The sequence below is a fragment of the Vombatus ursinus genome, unplaced genomic scaffold (assembly GCF_900497805.2).
Source record: "Vombatus ursinus unplaced genomic scaffold, bare-nosed wombat genome assembly UNPS02011916.1, whole genome shotgun sequence".
In the NCBI taxonomy this organism is placed as follows: Eukaryota; Metazoa; Chordata; class Mammalia; order Diprotodontia; family Vombatidae; genus Vombatus; species Vombatus ursinus.
The window spans coordinates 1,856,427-1,880,251 of record NW_020951694.1 but is presented as its reverse complement, the minus strand read 5'-3'; the positions used below and the strand labels follow the sequence as shown (position 1 = coordinate 1,880,251).

The 23,825-nt window shown below is 43.5% G+C and overlaps 1 protein-coding gene across 2 annotated transcripts; it reads left to right on the top strand.

Moving 5' to 3' along the window:
• Window positions 1-552: 552 nt before the first annotated feature.
• Window positions 553-23,807, top strand: ALOXE3 (arachidonate lipoxygenase 3). Of its 2 annotated transcripts, XM_027857253.1 has the most exons (15): window positions 553-901; window positions 1,229-1,433; window positions 4,392-4,473; window positions 4,969-5,088; window positions 5,652-5,777; window positions 12,269-12,372; window positions 13,099-13,271; window positions 16,319-16,462; window positions 16,707-16,910; window positions 17,014-17,100; window positions 17,597-17,766; window positions 18,247-18,368; window positions 22,234-22,334; window positions 22,949-23,119; window positions 23,398-23,807. In XM_027857253.1, exons 1-15 carry the CDS (start codon window positions 755-757, stop codon window positions 23,575-23,577), a joined length of 2,136 nt encoding a protein of 711 aa, XP_027713054.1. In that variant the 5' UTR covers window positions 553-754; the 3' UTR covers window positions 23,578-23,807. The 2 variants fall into 2 exon arrangements, with proteins under 2 accessions (XP_027713054.1, XP_027713055.1); XM_027857254.1 differs by lacking the exon at window positions 16,707-16,910.
• The last annotated feature ends 18 nt before the right edge of the window (window positions 23,808-23,825 follow it).

Below are 23,825 nucleotides of genomic sequence, written 5' to 3'. Positions count from 1 at the left end.
GAAGTATGAGGATAGGACCTCCTGGGGAGCTGGCTAGAGCATCACAAGGATTACTAGGAGATCCAGTTTCCTTCTTTCTAAGCTCTCGTGTGTTCATAAAATGAAGGGGTTGGACCAGATGAGCTCCATTCCAACCCCACAATTCTATGACAATGTTTCTCACTATGCAGGTCCTAGCCCGTGTGTCTTAATCTGAGTTTCATTTCTGCTTTTATCTCTCCTTTCTTCTCTCACCTCTTCTCTTCTGCTCTTCTCTGCTCTGCTCTCCTTTCCTCTCCCCTCCTTTGCTCTCCTATCCTCACCCCGTTCTCCCCTGCTTTCCTCTGCTCTCCTCTCCCTCTCTCTCTCTCTCTTTCTCTCTCCCTCCTTCCCTCCCTCCCTCCCCATCCCACCTCAGTGTAGGTCCTAGATGTCTCACGCCAAGTTACAGCCTTCTTGGCCCTGTCATTTCACTGATAATCATCACTACCCGGCCCATAATAGGGTGGGTACTCACTCTGGGAGGCAGAGAGCAAAACAGGTGTCAGGAAACTGGCTAAGTGGGTGTGGAGGAGTCATCCGGAGAGGACTCAACAAGGGAGACAGACTTCAAAATCCAAGTGCACCTCTTCCCGGAGCACTGCAAGGAATCTAATTCAAATCTCAGCCTTAATCCTTACTTCAAAGCAAACCCTATTATCAGTCCTATCCCTATCCCTATTCCTAAACGCAACCATAATCTATCTTGCTTCTGCCTCCCAGCTCTCCTTGAACCATGGTGGTATATCGACTCCGGGTGGCCACAGGCCCCTACTTCCTGGCAGGGACCCTGGATTCCATCTCTGTCACCCTGGTTGGCACAAATACTGAGAGCCATAAGCAGCTGTTGGACCATATTGGCAGGGACTTCACCCCAGGGGCTGTAAGTAACGAGGGCTCAGGTTTGACTGGTGGTGGTGTTGTGAGGAAAGGGGAGGAGAATTTCTCTAAGATTTTAATCAGATTTTCTATGGAAGTATTTCTTAAGCCATCCTGGGCTCTAAAGTTTACTACCTATCTGTCTTTGTCACCCATTTCTTAGCCTGCTCCTACTTTTAATCCTACCCCTAGCTTGGATCCTCTGCCATATCTGTGATTACTTTGCCCTTTACACTGTCCCTGTGCCCGAACCCTGTCTATGCTGTTGTCTGTGCCTGGCCTTATTCTGAACACAGTCTATAATCCTGATTTTCCTGATGACTCCCCTCAGGTTCATAAATACAAGGTAAACAGCTCCTGTGAGCTAGGGGAACTCCTTCTGGTTCGTCTACACAAAGAGCGATATTCCTTCTTCCCCAAAGACTCTTGGTACTGCAGCTACATCACTGTCACTGACCCCAGCGGAGTGGTCACCTGCTTTCCCTGCTACCAGTGGATTGAGGGTTACTGCACAGTGGAGCTTCGTCCAGGCACAGGTGAGCAAAGAGAAAGAGTGGGGAACTAGCGCCAGGGTTCTTAGAGGGAGACAGGAGAGTTTCCTTAAGCTCAGGTCTCATGGTATCACTCCCCTACTCTGTAGTGGCTCCCTATTGTTTCCAGGATAAAAATATAACCTTTGTATGGCTTTTAATTTTTATCAATCACTAAACATTTATTAAGTATCTACTATATGCCAGGTACTGTGCTAAGTGATTGGGGATGCAGAAAGAAGCAAAAGACTGTCTCTGCCTTCAAGTAGGTTACAACCTCATGGAGAAGACAACAAACAAATACGTATGAATGAAATGGAAATTGGATTCATTGGAAATGAATAAAAGGGGGAAGGCACTAGAATTAAGAGGGGTTGGGAAAGGCTTCCTGTAGCAGGAGGGGTATTCTATTTGGGACTTTATTGAAGCCAGGAGACCCAGGAGGCAGAGAGGAAGAGGAAAAGCATTCCAGGCATGGGTGACAGCCAGAAAAAATTCCAAGAGCTCAGAGATGGAATGTCTTGTTCTTGGACTGCACAGAAGCCAGAGTCATTGGATCAAAGAGTACCTGTGAGGGAGTAAGGTATAAAAAACACGGAAAGGTAGGAGGGGGCAAAGGGCCATAAATGCCAAATAGAGGGTTTGACATGGTCAGATCTAAGCGTTAAGTGACTGAGTGGCGGATGAATTGGAGTGGGGAGATATAAGGCAGGCTGACTATAATAGTCCAGGTGTGAGGTGATGAGGGTCTGAACCAGAGTTGTGGCAGTGTCAGAGGAGAGCAGATTTCCAGAGATGTTGCAAAGGTGAAATCAACAGGTCTTGACAACAGATTGGATGTGGAGGACGAGTGTGAGAGAAAGTAAGGAATCCAGGAAGACTTCTAGGTTGTGAGCCTGAGGAACTTGGAAGGTGGTATTGCCCTCTACAATAATAAGCAAGGTAGGAGCGGGGAAGGGTTTAGGGAGAAAGATAATAAATTTAGTTTTGGGCATGTTGAGTTTTAAGACGTCCACTGGACATCCAGTATGAGATATCTAAAAGGCAGTTGAAGATGTGAGATTGGAGGTTAGCAGAGATACTGGGGCAAGACAGGTAGATTTTAAAATCATCAACAAAGAGATAGTAATTAAATCCACGAGGGCCAATTAGATCATCAAGTGAAGTAGCAGAAGAGGGAGAAGAGAAGAGAGCCCAGGACAGAAACCTTATGGTACCTGTATGATTAGAGTGCCTGATCTGGATGAGAATCCAGCAAAGAAGACAAAGGAGGATCAGTCAGAGAGGTAGTAGGAGAACCAGGAGAGTGTGGTATCCCAAAAACCTAGAGAGAAGATAGGAGGAGAGGATGATCAAGTGTCAAAAGTAGCAGAGATGTAAAGGAGAATTAAGAAAAGGCTATTGGATTTGGCAACTAAGAGATCATTTTAAAGTGCCTCCCAAGCTACCTTTGCAGCCTCATTACACATTACACCTCTCCCCATGTATTATCGTCAAGCTAGACAGGCATTTTACACATGGCCCTCCATCTTCTATTTCTGTTCCCCTGCACTGGCTGTATCCTTCCTCATCTCAGCCTCTGAGAACCCACTTACTCTCTCTTTCAAGTCTCAACTAAAGCACTACCTTCTATATAACATACATAATATATTTTCCGATTCCCCCAATTACTAGTACCCTTCCTCCCCCAAGGGTTTTATTTTAAATTTATTGGTATATACATACATGCCTACATACACACACATATGTTTGCATATATGTTGTCTTTCAATGAATTTCAACTCCTTGAAAGCAGGGACATTTTCATCTTTGTATAGCTATCTCCTGACACAAGAAACAGCATATAATAGGCCTTGAATAAGTGGTTGATTTTGGTTGATTGAGGCATGAGGTTAAGGATAGGATTAGGAGCAGGACAGAGTTAATAAAATGATTATAGATTAGAGTTAGGACAGTTAGAAACTCTGGGTCCCAGAGGAAACATCTTAAGAAAGGACATTTTTAATTTTTACTAATGAAAGGATAGGGAGATAGCCAACATCTCTACAAAGTGGGGGGCGGAGGAGAATAATTAAATTTAATCTGCTTTATTAACACTCTCTTAAGTCTAGACAACCAACCAAACATTAAATTAAGCCCTGATTTGCAGGGATTGCAGGTTTGTGAGGTGTAAATGCTTACACTGAAGATTTAACAATTCTCTCTCCCAAGAAGTAGGGTTGGCCCTGGTTCCAGAACACCCTTGATTACAAGATCGTCAGACAATATTCATTCCTAAAGAGGGAGAAGTGGGGGTGGGGGTACAAGGCTAGATCTCTCATTCTGTCTATTTCTGGTGTGTTCTGCTCTGCCTTTTACACTTTTGCAGTGTAGACTAAAACTTCATAAGGAATCAAACTGAGTTGGATATCTTTGGCAAGTGGGGACTGCTTGTCCATTTGTGGCGGGTTTAGTTGACCTAAGCATTGTATATCCACTGGGAAGTTCTATGATATTTTCAAAGTGGATCTTATTCTGTAGAATACTGTGAACTCAGGCAAGTTGTCAGATGAGCCATATGAGTGTGTAGGTGCTAGATGAGCTTGGAGAAGTTACTGTTCCTCCCTCAGTCTAAAAAAAAAAAAGAAAAAAAGAGACTTGGACCACATGATTGCTAACATCACACCCACCTGGCACCCAACTGTGTGTGAGTCCCTGCAAGGATCCTCTGTGGAATAAGTTGGACTGTGGTTCCTGGTTTGGCCATTTAGGGATCTTCAGCTGCAGTGGTGGGCGAGGGTTAAGGTTAGAGATAAGACTGAAGAAAGGGCTGGTCAGTTTTAGGATTAAAGAGGAAACTGAGTGAAAGAGTGCTATAGTTTGGTCTTCATGTTCAAGTTTGAAGTAAGTAAAGTCTTAACTTCCGGCACTAGGATTGATTTCATTGACTTGAAAATCTTGATATCTGATATCTACTCCCTTCAGGAAAAATCATCTGCCATGACTCCCTCCCTTTGCTCTTGGATCATCGGAAAAAGGAGCTCAGGGACAGACAAGAATGTTACCGGTGAGAGCAGGCTTCCTCTAACATTAATATGACCCTAAATTCTGATCTTCATTTCTGACCTGTAATCTTGATCTGAGTTTTAACCCTAATGTTGAGTCCGACTTCGGTCCCTATCTCTGAACCCAAACTCAACTCTGCCATTGAAACCTACCCCTGACTTAACACAGATCTTGACTGAAACCTCAGCCTCCAGTCTGACCCTTACTCCACACCTGACCAAGCCCTGCTACAGTCCTGACCCTCACTTTGAAACCAAAGCCATTACGCTGACCTAAATACCCAGTCCATTTATGGGGAAAACTTGCTCAGGGGAAGGAAAATGGGGTCTTCATCCTATGAGCTACCCTGGAGCCTTGGTCTTCATTAATGCCAGGAGTAGAATACACAAAACAGGTTTTGATATGTTTTGGGGTGGGATGAGTCTTAAAATGCTGAGACTCCTCTTTACTCTAGCTTTGACCCTTAACCCCTTATTCATCTTTCTTTTCTGGACAGTTGGAAAATCTATGCCCCTGGCTTTCCCAGAATAGTGGACGTCAACAGCTTTGAGGAGATGGAATCGGACAGGAGATTTGCTTTGACAAAGACAACACCCTTTGCAGACCAGGGTTCCGGGTGAAAGGACCAGTAGCAGGGCTGGTGGAGGGTGGCAATATAAGAGGAGGGTCTATGAGTAATTTGTCCTGTATTGAATCTTCAACTGAATCTTTCTAGAGCATACAGAGGAAGGGAGGAGACCTGGTCTCTTTCCTTAGTAAACTCCTGTAATACAGAACCTGGGAGTCATACCTAGGTTTCAGATAGAGTCACAGAATTAATTATAGTGGGATGATGATGGAATATGAGCACTGAGGGGCTCAGAACAGAGCAGTGATGAAAGCAGGGTGGGGCCAGCTAGGGAGGGATTTGTAGATGAGCCAAATTGGGAAGGGATGACATTGATTGGAGATTGGGGGAAGGATGTTTCAGGTAGAGATGTGACACTGGCCTCTAAATAAGAGAATACAGGGTTAGGGGAAACACCCTAAGTAGAGATGGAAGAGGGAGAGCAAGGGGTACCAGAAGTAATGGGAAAGGGGGAAAACTAGAAAGGATTTTGGGATACAGACACTTCTGACCCCATCATTTCTCCTTCTGCCTCTCTTGCTCTTCCTCTTCCCACTCTGGGACATTCACAGAAGTGGGAATCGTTACCTGCCAGGCTTCCCCTCGAAGATAGACATCCCATCCCTGTTACACATGGATCCAAATATTCGATACTCATTCACCAAGACGGCATCTCTACTCTCCAATGCTATACCTGTGTGAGGTTTTGGTTCCCCCGTTACCATTCCTCAGTCAGCACCCTCCCTGTCCCTTGGCACCCCTCTTTCCAGTCTTCCCTCAATTTCTCTTCATTTCATCACTCAATTTCTCTCTTATTCTCTCCCTCAGTTTTCTCTTTGCCTTTCCCCCTTTCCTCTTTCTGTTCCCTTAATTTCTCCTCTCTTTTCCACTTAATTGTTCTCTCTGTTCCCGTTTCTCTTCTCATTGTCCCTCAGTCTTTTTTGTGTCCTGATGTCTCTCCCTCCCTATTTTTAGTTACCTTTACTTCTTTTTTAAAAAACTTTATTTTTTCAATTAATAAAAAAAATCCACCTTCCGTCCATCCCAACTCTTCCTGCCTCCTCCTCTATTGAAAAAGAAAAAAGAAAACATAAAACCCTTATTAAAAATATGAATAGTAAGGGGCAGCTAGGTGGTGCAGTGGATAGAGCACTGGACCTGGAGTCAGGAGGACCTGAGTTCAAATGTAGCCTCAGGCACATAATACTTACTAGCTGTGTGGTTCTGGGCAAGTCGCTTAACCCCAATTACCTCACACACACAAAAAATAATAATACAAATAGTAGTGGCAGCTAAGTGGTGCAGTGGATAGAGCTCCAGTCTTGGAGTCAGAAGGACTCGAGTTCAAATTTCGTCTCAGACACATAACACTAGCTGTGTGACTGTGGGCAAGTCACTTATCCCCAATTGCCTCACCAAAATGCAAAAAAAAAAAAAAATACAAATAGTAAAGCAAAACAACTTCCTGGATTGGCCCTGTCCACCAGATATAAATATTGTTCACATATATGTCTCAACGTATATGTGTATATATACATACATATTTATGTTCATATATTATGTCTCAATCTGCCCCCCCTGAACCCACCACCCCTGTCAGGAGGTGATTAGCATCTTTCATCTTGAGTCCTCTGGAACTTTGGGTAGGCATTATATTGATCAGGGGACAGCTAGGTGGTGCAGTTGACAGAGTACTGGGCCTGGAGTCAGGAAGACTTACCTTCCTGAGTTCAAATCTGGCTGGCCTCAGACACTTATTAGCTCGGCAAGTCACTTAACCCTGTTTGCTTCAGTTTCCTCTTCTGTAGAATGGCAAACCACTCTAGTATCTTTGCCAAGAAAACCCCAAAATGGGTCCATGAAGAGTTGGAAATGACATTGATCAGAGTTTCTTCCTCACTGTTCATAAGGAAGAAGGTCATGGAAGAGGAGTGGGCTCAGTGCAGTACTCTAGGTTTTGTACAATCCTCTTCTGTTCCCCTGGCCTAAAGCCCAATCACAGGCTCTTGTCCTTTATTTAAAACCCCTCTTCTAGATCCACACTCCTTGGCTGTAGTTTTTTTTTTCTTTTTTACTTAGGACTAATTTCTCCCTCTTATTCTTCCTCTCCCTCCTCTCCTTTCCTTCCTGTTTTCCTATTAAGTGAAATATATTTCTTCATCCTTCCATGTATATGTATGTATATGTTTTTTATCAAATCTTCCCTCCTTTGATCAGTTAAAATGAAAGTGAGGTTCAAGTGCCACTCCTCACCCCACTCCTTCCTCCTTGTTTGTATGGTCTTCTACTTGTCCACTCAAATTATGTAAGATAATTCCTTCCCCCACATTCTGCTTCCTGCCCCATGTATTCCTTTTCCCCTCCCTTTACTTTCTTCTAAGACCATCAAAACATTAAAAGAAAACCTTCTCCTAGGTCCTATTAGAGTTTTATTAGACTTCCTCTGTGACCTCTGATAATGATAGAGGGGGCACCTGTATCCTATCTTTATATTAGAATATAAAAGTTCATTCTTGTTTAGTCCTTTATGATTGTTCACTCATTTATCCTTTTATGTTGACCCTTGTATTTGCATTTCAAAGTTTCTATTCAGCTCATTTTTTTTTCTTTAGGCGTACTCGGAAGTCCTCTATCTTGTAAAAAAAAAATCCATTTTTCCCTTTTAGGATTATACTCAGTTTTGCTGGGTGAGTTATTCTTACTTGTAAGCACATATCTTTTTGCCTTCTGGAATATCATATTCCAAACTCTCTGCTTCTTTCTGGTGGTAACTGCTAAATCTTGTGAGAGCCTGACTGTGGCTCCTTTCTTTTCCAATTTTTTCTACTGGCACTCTAATTTATTTTCCAATTATTTTCTCTAGTTCTCTCATTTGTAAAATCAATTTTAGCTCTTAAAAAACCTCCCTTGCTTCTAGGAATTCTAGTTGAACTCATATCCAAGTTGTGTTTCTATTTGAGGCTTTGTAGATGTGGAGGAGTCATTCTCTTCTGGGTTTGTGTCTTGAGGGTTCCTGTCATCATAATAGGTCTTTATAGTGGGATTTTTTTTTTGTTTACTTGTTCTTTCAATTTTACTTCCTGTCTTTGGACTTTGCTTTAGGGTCAGGTTCTGTGTTCTTTTGGAGGAAATGGCTGGGCCCATGCTTGGTCTTATTTTGTGTCCTCTTTGGTACTGCTATTGCTTTCTTAGGGCATTAAATGTTGTATTATTCCAGGATTTCAGTGACAGCTCAGGCTGGATACCTACAAGTTTTCTCTGTGGCTATAATGGTCTGATCCAGACCCTCCTGGTCTGAACTCTGCAAGTTTTTAATCTAGTTTTGGGTCTGAGCAATACAACTAGGGACTTGCCCCTGACTGGAGCTCCAGGAGACTGCTACCAAGTAGACTTGGCCACTATCAGCCAGCTGGAAACTTCAAAGGTTCAAAGTGACAGTACCACAGGCTCCCTTTTGGTTTAGGCTTCCTGCTCTGGTCATTCCTCTTCAGGTTTCAGACTGGTCTGGTTGCTGGATCTGAGACCCAACTCTGTTCACCGGATCACAGCCACACAGTTGTTTCACTCAGCTCCTCACTCTTCATTTCTCACCTGGTTCATGATTCATCAGCTCCTCACTCAGTACACAGCCCAGGACCATCACTTTGATGCACCACTGGTCCCTTCCTCAGTCCCCCACTGGATCTGTGACCCAGCAATGATGTGTTATTCTGACAGTTGGCAACTATTTCTGCTTTTTGCATTAAGGTCAGGTTCCTGTGTGCTTTGTGTGGAACTTTTAGTCATTCTGTTGCCCATAGACCATCTGGCATTCATTCAGTTTCTGAGGTAGAATGCTTCAAGCTGCTGTTCCTGGGTAGACCCCATCAGTGTCCCCAGACTTCTCTGTTTATCTCCCTATGATGACCTGGGCTTCAAAAATGATGGATTTTTTTCACCATTTCCAGATTAGGACTCAGTTTGGTGTTTTCTGGATCTTTCTGGAGTAGCTGTAGGAGTGTGGTTGACTGGATTATTTCTTTTTACTCTGCCATCTTGGCTGTGGGACACCTTATTTCCTTCTCTCTCTCTCTCTCTCTCTCTCTCTCTCTCTCTTTCTGTCTCTCCACTGAGTACAACCTTGATATTTTACAGATGAAGAGAGCTTAACCTCTAACTTGCTAGTGAGTGTGTGAGGAGAGATCTGAATCTAGGTCTTTAGTTTCTCTATGCCCCTCCCCCACCTCTAATCCTCAGTTCTCCTTCCCTTCCTCCAAAACAAAATCAAATCAACTAGTACTTACTGAATATGTGCCAAGTGCAAAGCAATGTACTTTGTGGGCCATAGAAATATAATACTGAAGACCTGCTCTCAAGCTTACATTTCTAATTGGGGGATGCCCACACACATGAAAAGTTAATAGCACAAGGTTTAGATAACAGCTCAAGCCAGCAACAGAGGTCACAATTCCATTCAATTTATCAAGGATGGATTAAGCCTAGGTGAAAGGAACAAAGCAGTGTGGGATAGTGGCCTCAGAGCCAGGGACACCTAGGTCCAGTCTGTGACACATATTGGCTGCATAGCCTGGACAGGTCACTGAACCTTTCTGTGCCCTGAGGAGCTCTCTAAGATTGTGAATTGCAGAGTAGATGCAGGTCTGCACTGCGAGTGGGAGTTCCCTATACCAGTGAAATTAAAAGTCTAGTGGAAAAAAAATCATAACAAAAGAAAACAAAATAATCAAATCCTAAATCAAGCAAGGTTCTGTGCCAGATACTGGGGAAATAACACAACTGAAAAGCCCCTGCTCTCAAGGACTTATACTTGGAGGGTGTGACATGTATATTGATAATAAAGTGCAAAGTAATTTAAGGAGAGAGAGAGATTATATGCTGGGGGTGGGGGTAAAAGGGAGGAGAGCTGGTAGGGCTTCTCCTAGGAGGAGGCACCTCAGCTGAACTCAGAGCTAAAATTTGGAAAAATTCCAGTGGAGGAGGTAGGACATTCCAGACGTTGGGAGGGTGGGGGCAAGCTGGTCAAAGGTATGGAGACAGGATTTTGGAAATGAATCCAAGGAGTAATGTGAATTAAATCTGGAAAGTTGGGATGGAGCCTAGCTCTGAAGGGCTTTTATTTTTATTTATTTATTTATTTTTAGGCGATTGGGGTTAAGTGACTCACCCAGGGTCACACAGTTAGTGTCAAGTGTTTGGTCTGAGGTTGGATTTGAACTCAGGTCCTCCTGACTTCAGGGCTGGTGCTCTATCCACTGTGCCACCTAGCTGCTCTGAAGGTCTTTTAGAATACCAGGCTGAGGAGTTTATGTTTTATCCTAGAGGCAGGAGCTTTCTACAGAGAAGGCTTGAGCAGGGGGAAATAATTAATTTATGGCCAAATGAATGGTTAGAGACAAAAAGCACTAGAGGAAGCACAGAGTATTGATTCAGACTCGGTGGGTTTACGGTGGGGTCAGGTCTGAGCTGGGTCTTGAAAAATAGTAGGATTTAGGCAGATGAGGAGAAGAGGGGTGAGCATTCCAGATTGAAGGGGCAGTAAGGAAGGAATGGCATGGGTAACACTGTAGGCAGAAAGCCCAGGTCAATGAAAGGGATCAGTATGAATGAAGGTTTGAGTAACAAGAATAACTAGAATTTCTATAACACTTTATTATTTGAAAAGCACTTTACAAATAGTATTTCAACATATCACAGCAACCCTGTGAGGGAGTTGCTACATTTATCCCCATTTTACAAAAGAAGAAACCGAGAAATGTTGTCCAGGGTGTCATACAGCTCTTTCTACTTTTTCCATTGCTCCATCCAACTACCCATAAGGAGTGAGTGAAACATAAAGCTGGAAAAGCAGGTTGGGGGAAATTGTGGAGGGTGGGGAATGCCAGGCGACTAAGGAATGTGGACCTAATACTGTCCACTGTAGAACTATTTCAGGTTCCTGAGCAGTTAAATTGAATCAATTTGGAGTGACACAGTGAGGATGGGAAAGATTATTCTGACAGGGTTGTACAGGTTCATTGGAGGAAGAGGCTTGAGGGAGCAAGAATAGTTAGGAGGCTATTTGCAATGTCCAGGCCAGAGGTAATGAGGGCCTCAAAGAGTGTGAAGGCAAGGGGAAATGCAGTGGGGAAGTGGGTTCAAGAGACGGTTTAAAAGGGGAATTTTTATAGGACTTGGTGAGTGTTTGAATGTTTGAAGCGAAGAAAGTGAAGAGTGAAGACTTTGATCTCCAAGGTTTTCAGTCTGGATTACTAGGAGGATGTCAGTAACTTCCCTAGTAAGGAGTGGGTTTGGAGAATGAGGAGATAAGGTAAGTAAGCTTGCTGATTTTGAAATGTCAGAGAGATATCCAAATAGTGATGTCCAGCAAGAATTTGGAAAACTGGGACTGAAGAGCAGGAGACATAACAGCTGGAAATTTGAGTCATGGAATTTAGATCTGGAGGGTACTTGGAAGCCAATCCTTTACCTTTTTACAGATGAGGAAAGTGAGATCCAAGTAATAAGCATCATAATAGTAACCCATGAGGTAGTAAGCATCATAGGTGGGATTTGAACCTCTGTCCTCTTACTCCTCAATCAGTGATTCCTACCATATCATAGTGCTTCCAGTGGAGGCAATTACTTAGATGTGACAGTTGAAACTACGTCCCTTCTCTATCTCTTCAGTTTATTACTCCAATCATCCTGCCCCCATTCCTCTGCCTCCTGTTCCTTCAGACTTCCTCCTCTCTGTCCCTCAATATCCCTCCTTTCTCCCTCCTTCACTCTTCCTCTCTTTCCTTCCGTATCTCCTGCCTTTTCCTCCATCTCATCTTCTCTATTTTTCACTCTCTCCTTTCTCTGTCCTTCAGTCTTCTCTCTTAGTCTCATTTCTCTCTCTCTCTCTTATTCTCCACTCCACCCTTCAGACTTCCCTCTGTCTGTTCCTCAGTCTCTTCCTTACTCAGTCCCACAGTATATCTGCACAATGACAAAACTGGTGGGATTTTAGATGCCGCAGCAGGGAGGGAGTGACATAATGATTTAGGGAATACCTTTTCTATCTCTCTCAGATCATAGCAGAACCACATCCTGGTCTATTCATAACTCCCCAAAAGCTTCTGCCTCCTGGAGACTGTACCACTTCCCGTCCTCACCTCTCTGCTCACCCCTAGACCTTCACATTCTTCTTACATCTACTCCTCCTTAGGTCCTTGGGCATGAAGCTCCGTGGTCTCTTAGACCGGAAGGGCTCTTGGAAGAAGCTGGATGACATCAGAAAGATCTTTTGGTGCCACAAGACCCCTATTTTGGGTGAGGAAGGAAAATCGGGGAGAGTCTGGTGCAAAAACTGTTTCTGCCTGTGTTTCACTCTGTCCCCTGCTTCTTTTGGTCTGGGAAAGCTCCTAGTTGCTGTATTAAGAATTTTCCAGCTCCTCTAGGCCTTTGAGAAGCCAACTTCCTTCCCCCTTTTCCCTCTTCAGGCTTCCCTCTTGGTTAAGAGTTGGGGAGGTGTCCCAGCTCCTTATACTCACCCTCAAATCCTCTTGCTCTGTTAATCTGACCAGTTATTTGTCCTCATAGAGGCATCCAAACTTAATGGCACCTTTGGAGACCCAAGCATAGCATCAGCAGCCCCCTCTGACACCCTTCCCTCCTAGCCATAGAATGGGGAAGGGGAGACTGAGGAGCATTATCTCTCTTTTTTGGTGAGGCAATCAGGGTTAAGTGACTTGCCCAGGGTCACACAACTAGTAATATATGTGTTAAGTGTCTGAGGTTGGATTTGAACTCAGGTCCTCCTGACTCCAGGGCGCCACCTAGCTGCCCCAAGCATTCTCAATCTATGCATGTTGTGGTTAGAGAAAAGGGAAGGGCAATGGAAATGGAGGAGGTCTTGTCCTGGGGAGTCAGGAGAACTGGGTTCATCTGAAGTTCTAGCTCCCTCTCTATCTAGCTGTGCAACCTTGGAAAATTAAATAGAGAGGAGTTAGCTATCTTGTGCATCCAGAAATGATTCCTGCCTTTTTCAACCTACAGAGTATGTGACGGAGCATTGGAAAGAAGACCATTTCTTTGGCTACCAGTACCTGAATGGCGTGAATCCTGTCATGATTCATCGACTCTCCAGCCTGCCAAGCAACTTCCCCATCACTGACCCCATGGTGGCTCCCTCCCTAGGTCCCAGCACCTGTCTACAGGCTGAGCTGGAGGCAAGGGATGGCTAGGGCCATCCTCCAGGACTGAGCCTGGGCTGGGGCTACCGAGGGGAGATGGGGTGAGGGAAACAGTTAGGATTATTGAGGAGAGAGTGAGGACAGCATTATGGAGACAGTCAAAGAAAGAGGGATGGAGGTGGGGAAATATGCTACAGAAAAGGTAGGCCATAGGATTGGAAATAAGAAGAAGGTTAGTATTGAGTCTAGGAGAAGAGAGATTAGGATTAGAGATATCTAGAAGGAGAAGGAGAGAGTTAGGTGTGAGCAAAAACGGATTAAGCTTGGGTTTGGCTTTGGGTTAGGAACAAAAAAAGAATGTAATTGTTTCTATAACCATAGAGATCACTGTCTTTAGAACAGGAAGGGATCTTAGAGGTCATCCAGACCAATCCCCTCAAATAGTTCTGGGCACTATACCTCCAGATGAAGGAATTTGGACAGCTCTGAAGATAAATTAAAGGATCTTTTGGTTTAGGGAGAAAAGTAAAAATGAATAAGCTCAAAATCTATAGAAAGAAAGTGGCTTCATTCATCAGCACCCCGCCCCCCCATCCCTTAATCATAGGATGATAGATTTTGAACTGGAAATGATTTTAGAGTCCATCCCAGTCATTTTACAGATTTGGAAACTCGAAATGCAGAGAAGTTAAGTAACTCGTCCAGTATCACACATTTAGTACTTATCTAAGGTGGGATTTGAACTTTAGGTCTTTCTAGCTCCAAGTCCAGTGCTTTATCCACTTTAGCATACTACTTCATCAGTAAAGAAGCCATCAACACCTACAAGATAAATATAATCTCTTGATCTAGTTGGAGAGATACATATCTAGATAGAGACAGAGATTTCTAGAGAGACTAAGAGAGAGAGATATCTACATAAAGAAATAGATTGTTGTTGTTCAGTCATGTCTGACTTTTTATGACCCCATGGACACCAGGGGTGTCTTCTACCTCCCGCTATCTCTTGAAGTCTGTCCAATTTCATGATTGTTGTTTCCATAACACTATCTATCCATCCCATCCTCTGCCATCCCTTTTTCCTTTTTCCTTCCATCTTAGAGATAGCTATCTAAAGAGAGAGAGAGGAGAGAAAGGAGAGGAGGAGGAGAGACAGAGAGAGAGAGAGAGAGAGAGAGAGGCAAACATGCATAATCAGGGATGTGGACATAGTTTTTAAAAAGACACCTTGAGGTGATGGGACTGAAGCTAGAAATAAAGAAGATCTCCCAAGAGGTGTCACAGACTGGACACTTGTATAGGCTCCATAGAATGGACACATTCATTTGTAGTGGAAAAAAACTAAGGATGTTTGGGGCTCTCCTCTTACTTTTTAAAGGCAACATTGCTAGACAACCCCCGCCATGTCCTTTCATACCAGGTCCCTTGGAGTGCAGTGGGGTGTGGGGGAGTCGTGTCAAACTTAAATAGAAGGAAGCTACTACACCTTACATAAGGATCCCTGGCCACATATTGACTTAGAAAAACCACATATTCACATTATCCACGTTCTATTGTATTTATTTTGTTAAATATTTCCCAATTATATTTTAATGTAGTTCAGGCTGCACCTGCAGCCAGCCCCAATGTGCCCAGCTGGCCTCCTGTTGGACACCTCTAGTGTGGGGGAAAGAGTACTTGACCTGAAGCCAGAGAAGTTGTGGGTTCAAGTCCTTGCTCTGACACTTAACTTCTGTGGGACCTCAAACAGATCACCCTCTAATCCTCCACCTTTAAAATGAGGATAACACATGTCATACCTACCTCAAAGAAAATGCTTTGTAAATCCTAAAATATTAATGTGAGAGATTTTTTATTTGTTTTCATTTTTAAATAACTCCTTGGACAAGGCAGATTGATTCAGTCTAATGGGCAGTACCTGTTTGCATAGGAGAGTGTCAGGAGATGTGGGTTGGAGCTAAGTCCATCTTACAAGCTTTTCCTCATTTGTAAAATAGGATAAATAATAATTATATTTTCTCAGTCACAGACTGATTCTGAGGGAAAAGCTGCAGTAAACTTTAAAAATGCTATTTAAATGTGATTTAGAATTATGTGGATAGAGCGCTGGACTTGAAGACCTAAGTTCAAATCCTACCTCAGACACTTACTAGTTCTGTGACCCTAGACAAGTCATTTAATCTCTGTGTACCTATTTCCTTATCTGTTAAATGGAGTTAATAATAACCCCTACCTCCCAGGGTTGTCGTGAGAATCAAATGAAGTAACATATGTAAAGCACTCTGCAGACTTTTAAGGGCTATATAAATACTAGCTATTATTATTATTAAGGTGTAGTTAAGGGATAAGTTTAGGGTTTGGAAATCAGATAAGAGACAGGGTAAGACATGAGAAGTTAATGTGACAGAAGGACTGGTATTGAGGGTAGGGGGTAGGAATAGAGCTAGATTAAGGGTTAGATTTAAGGTTAAGTTAAGGGATAAGGATGGAATCAGGGTTAGGGTTGCAGTTATTTTTTTTGTGTTGACTTAGCTGTTACCTGGAAAGTTTGAGATAAGATTTTAGGGAGGATATCTTATTGGCACCATGAGGTAGCAAGGTTAGTGGACCATGTCGCTTATCATTAGACATTGCTCAGTAGGGAAGCAAGTAAGGGCCAAGATGCATCCAGGAGCCTTTGGAATAGTTATGTGGTTTAATCATAGTCAGAATTTGGGAATTCTTGAGGTCACATTCCTGGCATTGCAGTCAGAGTGAAGTCATCAGAATGTAAGTCTTTATTATGGGGGAACTAATGTCTGAGGCCCCAACCAGGAGAAGGAATTCCGGAGGCTTTCAGGGAGATAGAGAGGAGAGACAGAGAAACTAGAGACTAATGGAAACAGGAAGTCCTGCAGATACAAAGTGGATGGCTAAGACTAAGATAGTGAAGAGGTAGACCAGATTGGGTTGGTGTTTATAGACTGGAGGCATCTAGGGGCAGGAATTTGGAGGTAGTGAGTTGGAGTGGGGAGAAGGGGAAGTGGTGGGAGACTAGGGAAAGCTCTTGCCCTGATTCTCCACGTGTGTTATGTGTTAACCAGAAGGGATCAATTTTCCTGGCTGATTACTGGATCCTTGGGGACGCTCCTGTGGGCCATCTGAATGGCAGGCCCCAATATGTGGCTGCCCCACTCTGCCTGCTTTGGCTCAACCCTCAGGGTGCTCTTTTGCCCTTGGCCATCCAGGTGAACCGTCCTTGGGTTTGATCTCTGGGGAGGGTCTAGGCCCTGTCTGATGGAAGGGAAGGGGAGGGGAAACTGGGGACATGAAAGAAGGGGTAGAGGGGGTGATATTGGCTGGTGAAGGAAAAGCTTGAGAGGTTAAAGAAAACTAAAGGTATGGGAGAGGACTGGAGACAGAAGTGAGAGATGTATCCTCATCTCTGTTTCTGATTCATCTCAATACCCTCCCTCCAATCCCTCCTCCTAGCTCAGCCAGACCCCTGGTCCAGATAGCCCCATATTCCTGCCCAGCGACTCAGAATGGGACTGGCTCTTGGCTAAGACCTGGGTGCGAAACTCAGAGTTCCTCATCCATGAGAACAATACTCATTTCCTCTGCACCCATCTCCTCTGCGAAGCTTTTGCCATGGCTACCCTGCGCCAGCTTCCCCTCTGCCACCCAATCTACAAGGTGGGCCTGGGGGAAGCAAGCTTGACTCGAGCCGGGGGTGGGAGCATAGATGGGTGGATTTGAATCCTAACCATCTCACTTACAAATCTGTGTCCCTGCCTAGCTCCTGCTCCCTCATACAAGATACACACTCCAAGTGAACACCATTGCCAGGGCCACCCTGCTGAACCCTGAGGGTCTGGTGGACAAGGTATGGATTTGGGTTTCCTGAGGGCTAGGATCTCCCTCGTATATAGTCCTGTTGAACTCTCCAGTCAACTAACTGTCTGTTGGTTAATTTCCAGGAACTCTGTCACAGAATCCTAAACTCACCTTGTTACTAACAACAAAATGTGAAACAATATGCAATTACAAATGCCCAGAGTACCCCTCTACTAAATCATAGCTCCTTTCCAGGCAGTAATCCCTCAGAGAATCCCATTTCTGACCCAAAGATCAGTACAACATCAAACATTTACCTGTTGTGTGGTACTGGCTATAAACTCCATGATAGCTATTTCCTTACGCATTCGCTTATCCCTATCCCCAGTCCTAACCTTTTCTCAATTGATATTTCTAATCTTAACCTTTTACTTATTTTTTTTTCTAACCCTATCCCTAAGTCCAGGAAGCCTGGGAATGATGCTTTTCCTCAGAGGCTGAAGGGACTGGCTTATTGAGGAAGATAACCTATGTTTGCTTCTTAGGTCACATCCATTGGGAGGCCAGGCCTCCTATACTTGATGAGTACAGGCCTAGCACATCTCACCTACACTATGTTCTGCCTCCCAGACAATCTGAAGGCCCGGGGAGTCCAGTGCATCCCCAACTACTACTACCGAGATGATGGCATGAAGATATGGGAAGCCATTGATAAGTAAGGGAGTAGCCAGATCAGAAAGAGTCCTGGCCGCTGAAATGGAGTATCTTTAACTCTTTCTTTCCCCTTAGGTGAACTGAGAGTCATAGAACCAGCCCCTCTGTCCTGGGGGTGGGGGATGATTATTGAAAGTAGGAAAGCAGACAAGAAGGGATTTCAAAGGGAAGGATTTTAAGACTAAAGATAGTGGTATGTAGGGGAATCCAATTATGCCTTCTAGGTAGGAGGGGATTGCAGTGGATAGAATGCACAGAGTCAGGAAGACCTGAATTCAAATCTTGCCTCAGATACTTATTAGCTATGTCACCATCAGTAAGTCATTTAACCTCTGCCTGCCTTTGCTTCCTCATTTGTAAAATGGGTGTAAGTATAGCACCAACCTACCAGGGTTGTGAAGATAAAATGAGATAACATTTATTAAGTGATATATAAACCTTAGAATACTATATACATGCTAGCTATTATTTTCTCTCTTAGCTTCGTCAATGAAATTGTGAATTGCTACTACCCCAGCGACATCTTTGTGCAACGGGATTCAGAGCTCCAGGCCTGGGTGGGCGAAATTTTTACCCAGGCATTCCTGGGCAGGAAAAGTTCAGGTATCCCTAATGGTATTTCCCATTCATACCACAACCACAGGGGCTTTATGTTAAGGCTAAATATAACTCCAAATTTGGCCACACATCTGTCCCTAACCCCATTTTCTCTTTAAACTTGACCCTATTCCTCTTTCTATCTTTAACCCTGACCCTATTACTATCCTTAACTCTGACCCTTTTCCTGTCTTTATACTTCTACCTTATACCTATATACTCTATTCTTGTCCCTAATCTATGACCTATTTATGCCCCTAATTCTGATGATATCATTGTCCCTTTATTTCAGTTCATTTCTATAATTATGGGATGTAGAGGAAACAGAAGTGTAAGATAGGGTCCTGCCTTTAGGGAACTTACAGCCTTATTGCAGAGACAAGGAACTCCCCACATGAAACAAGAAGAAAAAATGTAAAACAGAGTTGACGTTGCCTATGTCAGTCCTCTTATCCATCTTTCTTTGATTCCCTGGCATACAGCCCAGAGTATTAGTTTCAGATTTTCCTTCTCTCCTCCAGCCTGAATCTCACTGCTCCTTTCCCAGTCTCTGCAAATCTTGTCTCTTACATTATTAAGGCTGAGACTTGCCAGTGTGAACGCTTCATCTATCTTCATTCCCACCTTAGTATATTTCTATTTAATCTCCTTCCTTCTCTTAAGAAGATGATGTAGCCATACTTGCCAAGGGTAAGCTCTCTACCAGTGTCTTAAATCCTATCCCTTCCTTTCTCCAGGAGAAGGCTTGGTCCTTTGATCATCCCCTTTTCCTCATCTGCAGTCTTTTCCTTGCCGCTGATTCTTTTTCAGCCTTTAAATGCTTTAAGGGCTTCCTATCCTAAAACAAAACAAAACAAAACAAAATCCCTCCTTTGTCACCTAGCTAACTGAGATGTAATTGCTGAGATGGCAGTCTCCTGAATCTTTGTCTTTCTTTCTGGGATATTTCACCTGCTGCCTCTTATTTCCTCATTATTTACTAGCAATATGGCATAATGGAAAGGGTCCCAGATTTGGAATTAGACAATATGGATTAAAATCTTAGCTTTTTACTTCTGGGAATATGGGTAAATTACCTTACCTCTCTGGACCTTAGCTTCCTCATCTATAAAATGAAGGGTTTGGAATGGACAGTTTCTAACATCCTTTTCAACTCTAAAATCCTTTGATCTACTTAATCTCTTGCAAGCTGGTTTCTACCCATAACATTCAACAGAACCTTTTTCAAAAGTCACCAGTGACCTCCCAATCCAAAATCCAAGGCTATTTCTCAGTTGCTAGTCAGCTTAATATTAATCACCCTCTCTTTTTAAATGTTCCTTTCAAGTGCCTTCTTTGTTCTGCCCCTACTTTGTCTCCTACCTAGGCTTTTCAAGTACTTTCCTTGTTTTCCACCCAGTTGTCTCCTTCATTGCTTCCTTTTCCTCCTCCTTCCTCAAACCTGTGGTTGTCAACTGAGGCTCTTGCCTGTGGCTTTGTCCTCTTCCATCCTGTTTATCATTCAACTTCTGTGAAATTAGTTCTGTATCTGGGAGGCAGAAGGTGTAGTAAAAAGAGCACTGGACTTAAGGCTGAAGACCAGCCCTGCTACTTGGAAGCTAGCTATATGACGGTTTACCAAATTTCCTATTCTATTATCTTCCGCTCAACATGTTTGAAAGCAAGCTTATTTCCCTGCCAAACTAGCTCTTTCCAAACTTCCTTGTCACCATAAGTGGCACCACTATTCTTTTACTAGGCCAGGTTTGAAATCTCAAGTCATCTGTGATTCATCCTTCTCCCTCTTCCTTGAGAATCATTTCCAACTAGTTACCAAACCCTACTAATTCTTCCTTTGAAATGTCCCTCATTCCCTTCCCCTTTTAGTATCACTGTCACCTTGCTAGTCCAGGCCCTCATTACATCATCTTGGATTTAAAGTTGTTGCAAGAGGCTTCTTGCCGTAGCCAGATTACTCTTTTTGACAAATAGATGCATTTTATTTTGACATAGCAATTATTTCTCAATTAGCAACTTCTTCCCTGGAGTCTTCATAAACTCTTCCCCTAAAAAAAAAAAGTTATGCAAAGCCATGTAATATCTTTATAGGGACAGCACATGTAACTCAATTTTCATCATTTTCAATTTCTTAACAGAAAGGAAGGAAGTGTGTTTTAACCTTAGTCATCTGAAATCAACATTGACCACTTTATTTGATCTGAATTAGTTTGTCTTTAAGGGTTGTCTTTATTTACATCATTGGGGTTGTGTATACTGTCCTTTTTTCCCATTTTCTTTGTTGTATATTATTAGTTCAAAAGTCTTCTCAGGTTTTTCTGAATTCTTCTTAATTGCCATTCCTCATGGCACAATAATATTCCATCACATTCATATACCACAGTTTATTAGTCATTCCCTTATCAATGGGCATATCTCTGGTTTTAAGTCTTTTTTTTTTTTGACCACTTTTTGCTGCTGTGAATATTTTGGTACATGTAAGACTTTTCCTTTTCTCATTGACTCCCTTTGTGGATAAACCCAGTAATGGGATTGCTGGATCAAGTATAAACAGTTATTGGCTTTTCTCATGTAATTCCAAATGGTTTTCCAGAATGGTTGGACCAATTTACAGCTCCATTAACAGTGTATGTCTGTTAGGAACAGCCTGTCTTTCCATAACCTCTCCCATATTGTCTGTTTCCATCTTTTATCACCTTTATCAATTAATTGGATGGGTAGGAGGTATTGTTTCTAATTCCAGATTATTCCTCCTAAAATATTTCCTCTATCTTATCATTTTCTAGGCAGCATGTTGTAGTAGAGTTGGAAAACTTGGGTTCAAGTTCTAGCTATGCTCCCTAATGGCTGTCTAGGTGGCATAGTGGATAGAGTATCAAATCTGGAGTCTGGGAGATGCATCTTCTTGAGTTCAAATCTAGCCTCAGAAACTTAAGAGCTGTATGACCCTGGATACTTTCCTATTCAGTAAAATGAGTTGAAGAAGGAAAACCCTAAATGGGGTTATGAAAAGTCGAATACAACTAAACAGCAACATAGTATTTACTACCTTGGGCAAGTCACTTAATAGCTTCAGAACTCATTTTCTCCTCTGTAAAATAAAAGGGCTGAACTAGAGGCTTTCTAAGGTCCCTTCCCACTTTAAATTTATTTTTCTAGCATCTCTCGCTGCTGATGGAATCAGCTTAGGAGCCTGACATTCAATGTCCCCTATACTCTGGGCCTACTTTTCCTCCCCAACCTTATCCCTCGCTGTGTCTCTCAACCCCTTCTTTCCAGTTAGGCCTGTCTCCTCACTTTCCTCCCACTTCCATCCCTGACACACCATGTTTGTTCCACCTTCTTTACCTTTTTTGGCTCATGCTCTTCTCCAGTCCCTTCCCCTCCTCTGAAACCAAAAGAACCTTCCTTTTCTCCTCTTACCATCCAAATATTCTCCATCCTTTAGAGCTTAGGGCTTTTCTGTGAAACCTCTCTTGACCACTCCAGTCCACGATGCTCTCTGAATCCTCTGAGTCTGCATGACATTAGAGCTCTCATTTAATCACCTATTATTGTATTCATATGTTTAGCTGCTGGACCCTGAATATGGAGTCTGATGACCTGAGTTCTAGCTCTGCACTTTGCCTTTTCCTACTTGTGGACAGATGTTGTGCAAGTCACTTATCTCTCTTGGGCTTAGTTTTCATATCTGCAAAATAAGAGTTAGATCAGGTGATTTTTAAGAGAGGGCTAAACCTGGAGGCGGGAAAACCTGGGATCAAATCCTACTTCTAACACACACTAGCAGTGTGACCATGAGTAAGTCACAAGTCCCTCCCAACCCAATAGCCTGCTCCTTTCCCACTTGTTTACTTTCCAATTCCAACCTCAGGTTTCCCAAGCTGCCTGAGTACCACTGAAGAACTGGTGAAATTCCTCACTGCCATTATCTTCAACTGCTCTGCTCAGCATGCCGCTGTCAACAGTGGGCAGGTGAGAGACCTGGAGAAGAGTCAGGCGAGACATGGGTTTTTGGTCAGAGTTTGGAGAGATGAGACTCTGGGGGTGTCAGGATTGGGGTGGAGATTGAGGCTGGGTGGTGATTAGGGTGGGGTTAGGTTTAGGGCTGGGGTCAGAGTTGGGTGGTGACCAGGGCTGAGGCTGAGTTGAGAGATTTATTGCTAGGCATCAGGGGAGGGACAGGAGTCTGGGTGGGGCTTCTGGTTCCTCTGCATGACAGACCGACCATTCCTGGGACCTTTCCCAATAATGTCTCCTGTCAGGATGACTCCTCATTACCTAAATGACTCACTTCACTCAGCTGTAGATGCTGGGTAGGAAGAGTGGGGAGGTATGAACTGGGTCCTTGACCCACTACTCCCACTTACCCTATCCTTTCCCCTCCCTAACTCTTTTCTTGACCTACTCTCCCAATGTGATTAGGGAAAATTTTTCTTCTTCTCCTTCTTCTTCTCTGTCTCTTTCCTTCTCCTTCTCCTCCTTCTCCTTCTCCTACTCCTCCTCTCATCATCTTCTTCTTGTTCTTCATCAAGTGGGAAAGGAGCTGGTTTCTCTGTCCTGCTCAGGGCATATCCCTTTCTCTACAGCATGACTTTGGAGCCTGGATGCCCAATGCTCCATCATCTATGAGGAACCCTCCACCCCAAACCAAGGGTACAACCACCCTTAAGACTTACCTGGACACCATCCCTGAGGTGAACATCACTTGTAATAATCTCCTTCTCTTCTGGCTGGTCAGCCAAGAACCCAAGGACCAGGTACATGCTTTGGTTGTGGCCATGTGGGTCTGTGTTATGTATGTTTGGTGAGGCACGGGGTCACAAGTTTGTTATCATCAGTAACTCCATCCTTATCTCTCCCTTCTCCTCTTCTGTCCCTAATTGAAGAATTACCTATCCTTGTCCTTGTTGCTCCTTCCTGATTCCTGCCTTAACATTTCCCAGTTTTCTTTCCCTGTTCTCATATCTCCCTATCCTTGTCTCTGTCCCTGCTCCTCCTTGTACATTTTCCTGATTCTTTGTTCTTTTTTTCCCAGAGGCCCCTGGGCACATATCCGGATGAACATTTCACAGAAGAGGCCCCCAGGCAAAGCATTGCTGCCTTCCAAAATCGCCTGGCCCAGATCTCCCAGGATATCCAGAATCGGAACAAGACCCTGGCCCTACCTTATACTTACCTAGACCCTCCCCTCATTGAGAACAGTGTTTCCATATAGTATACCCTATCTTTCTATGACTCTAGTAGCAAACAGGATCTCTGAATGATGGTCTCCATCCTCCTCTAGTCCTTGAGAGAGAAAGATACTAACTTGGATATAGCAGGAGCCATCTCCCAACACCAGGTCTAGCAGATCCCTAAAGGTCATTTGATCTATCCCCTTGCCTCTCTGCCATTCAGTACTAGGCTTCTTCCCATCACACACACACACACACACACACACACACACACACACACACACACACA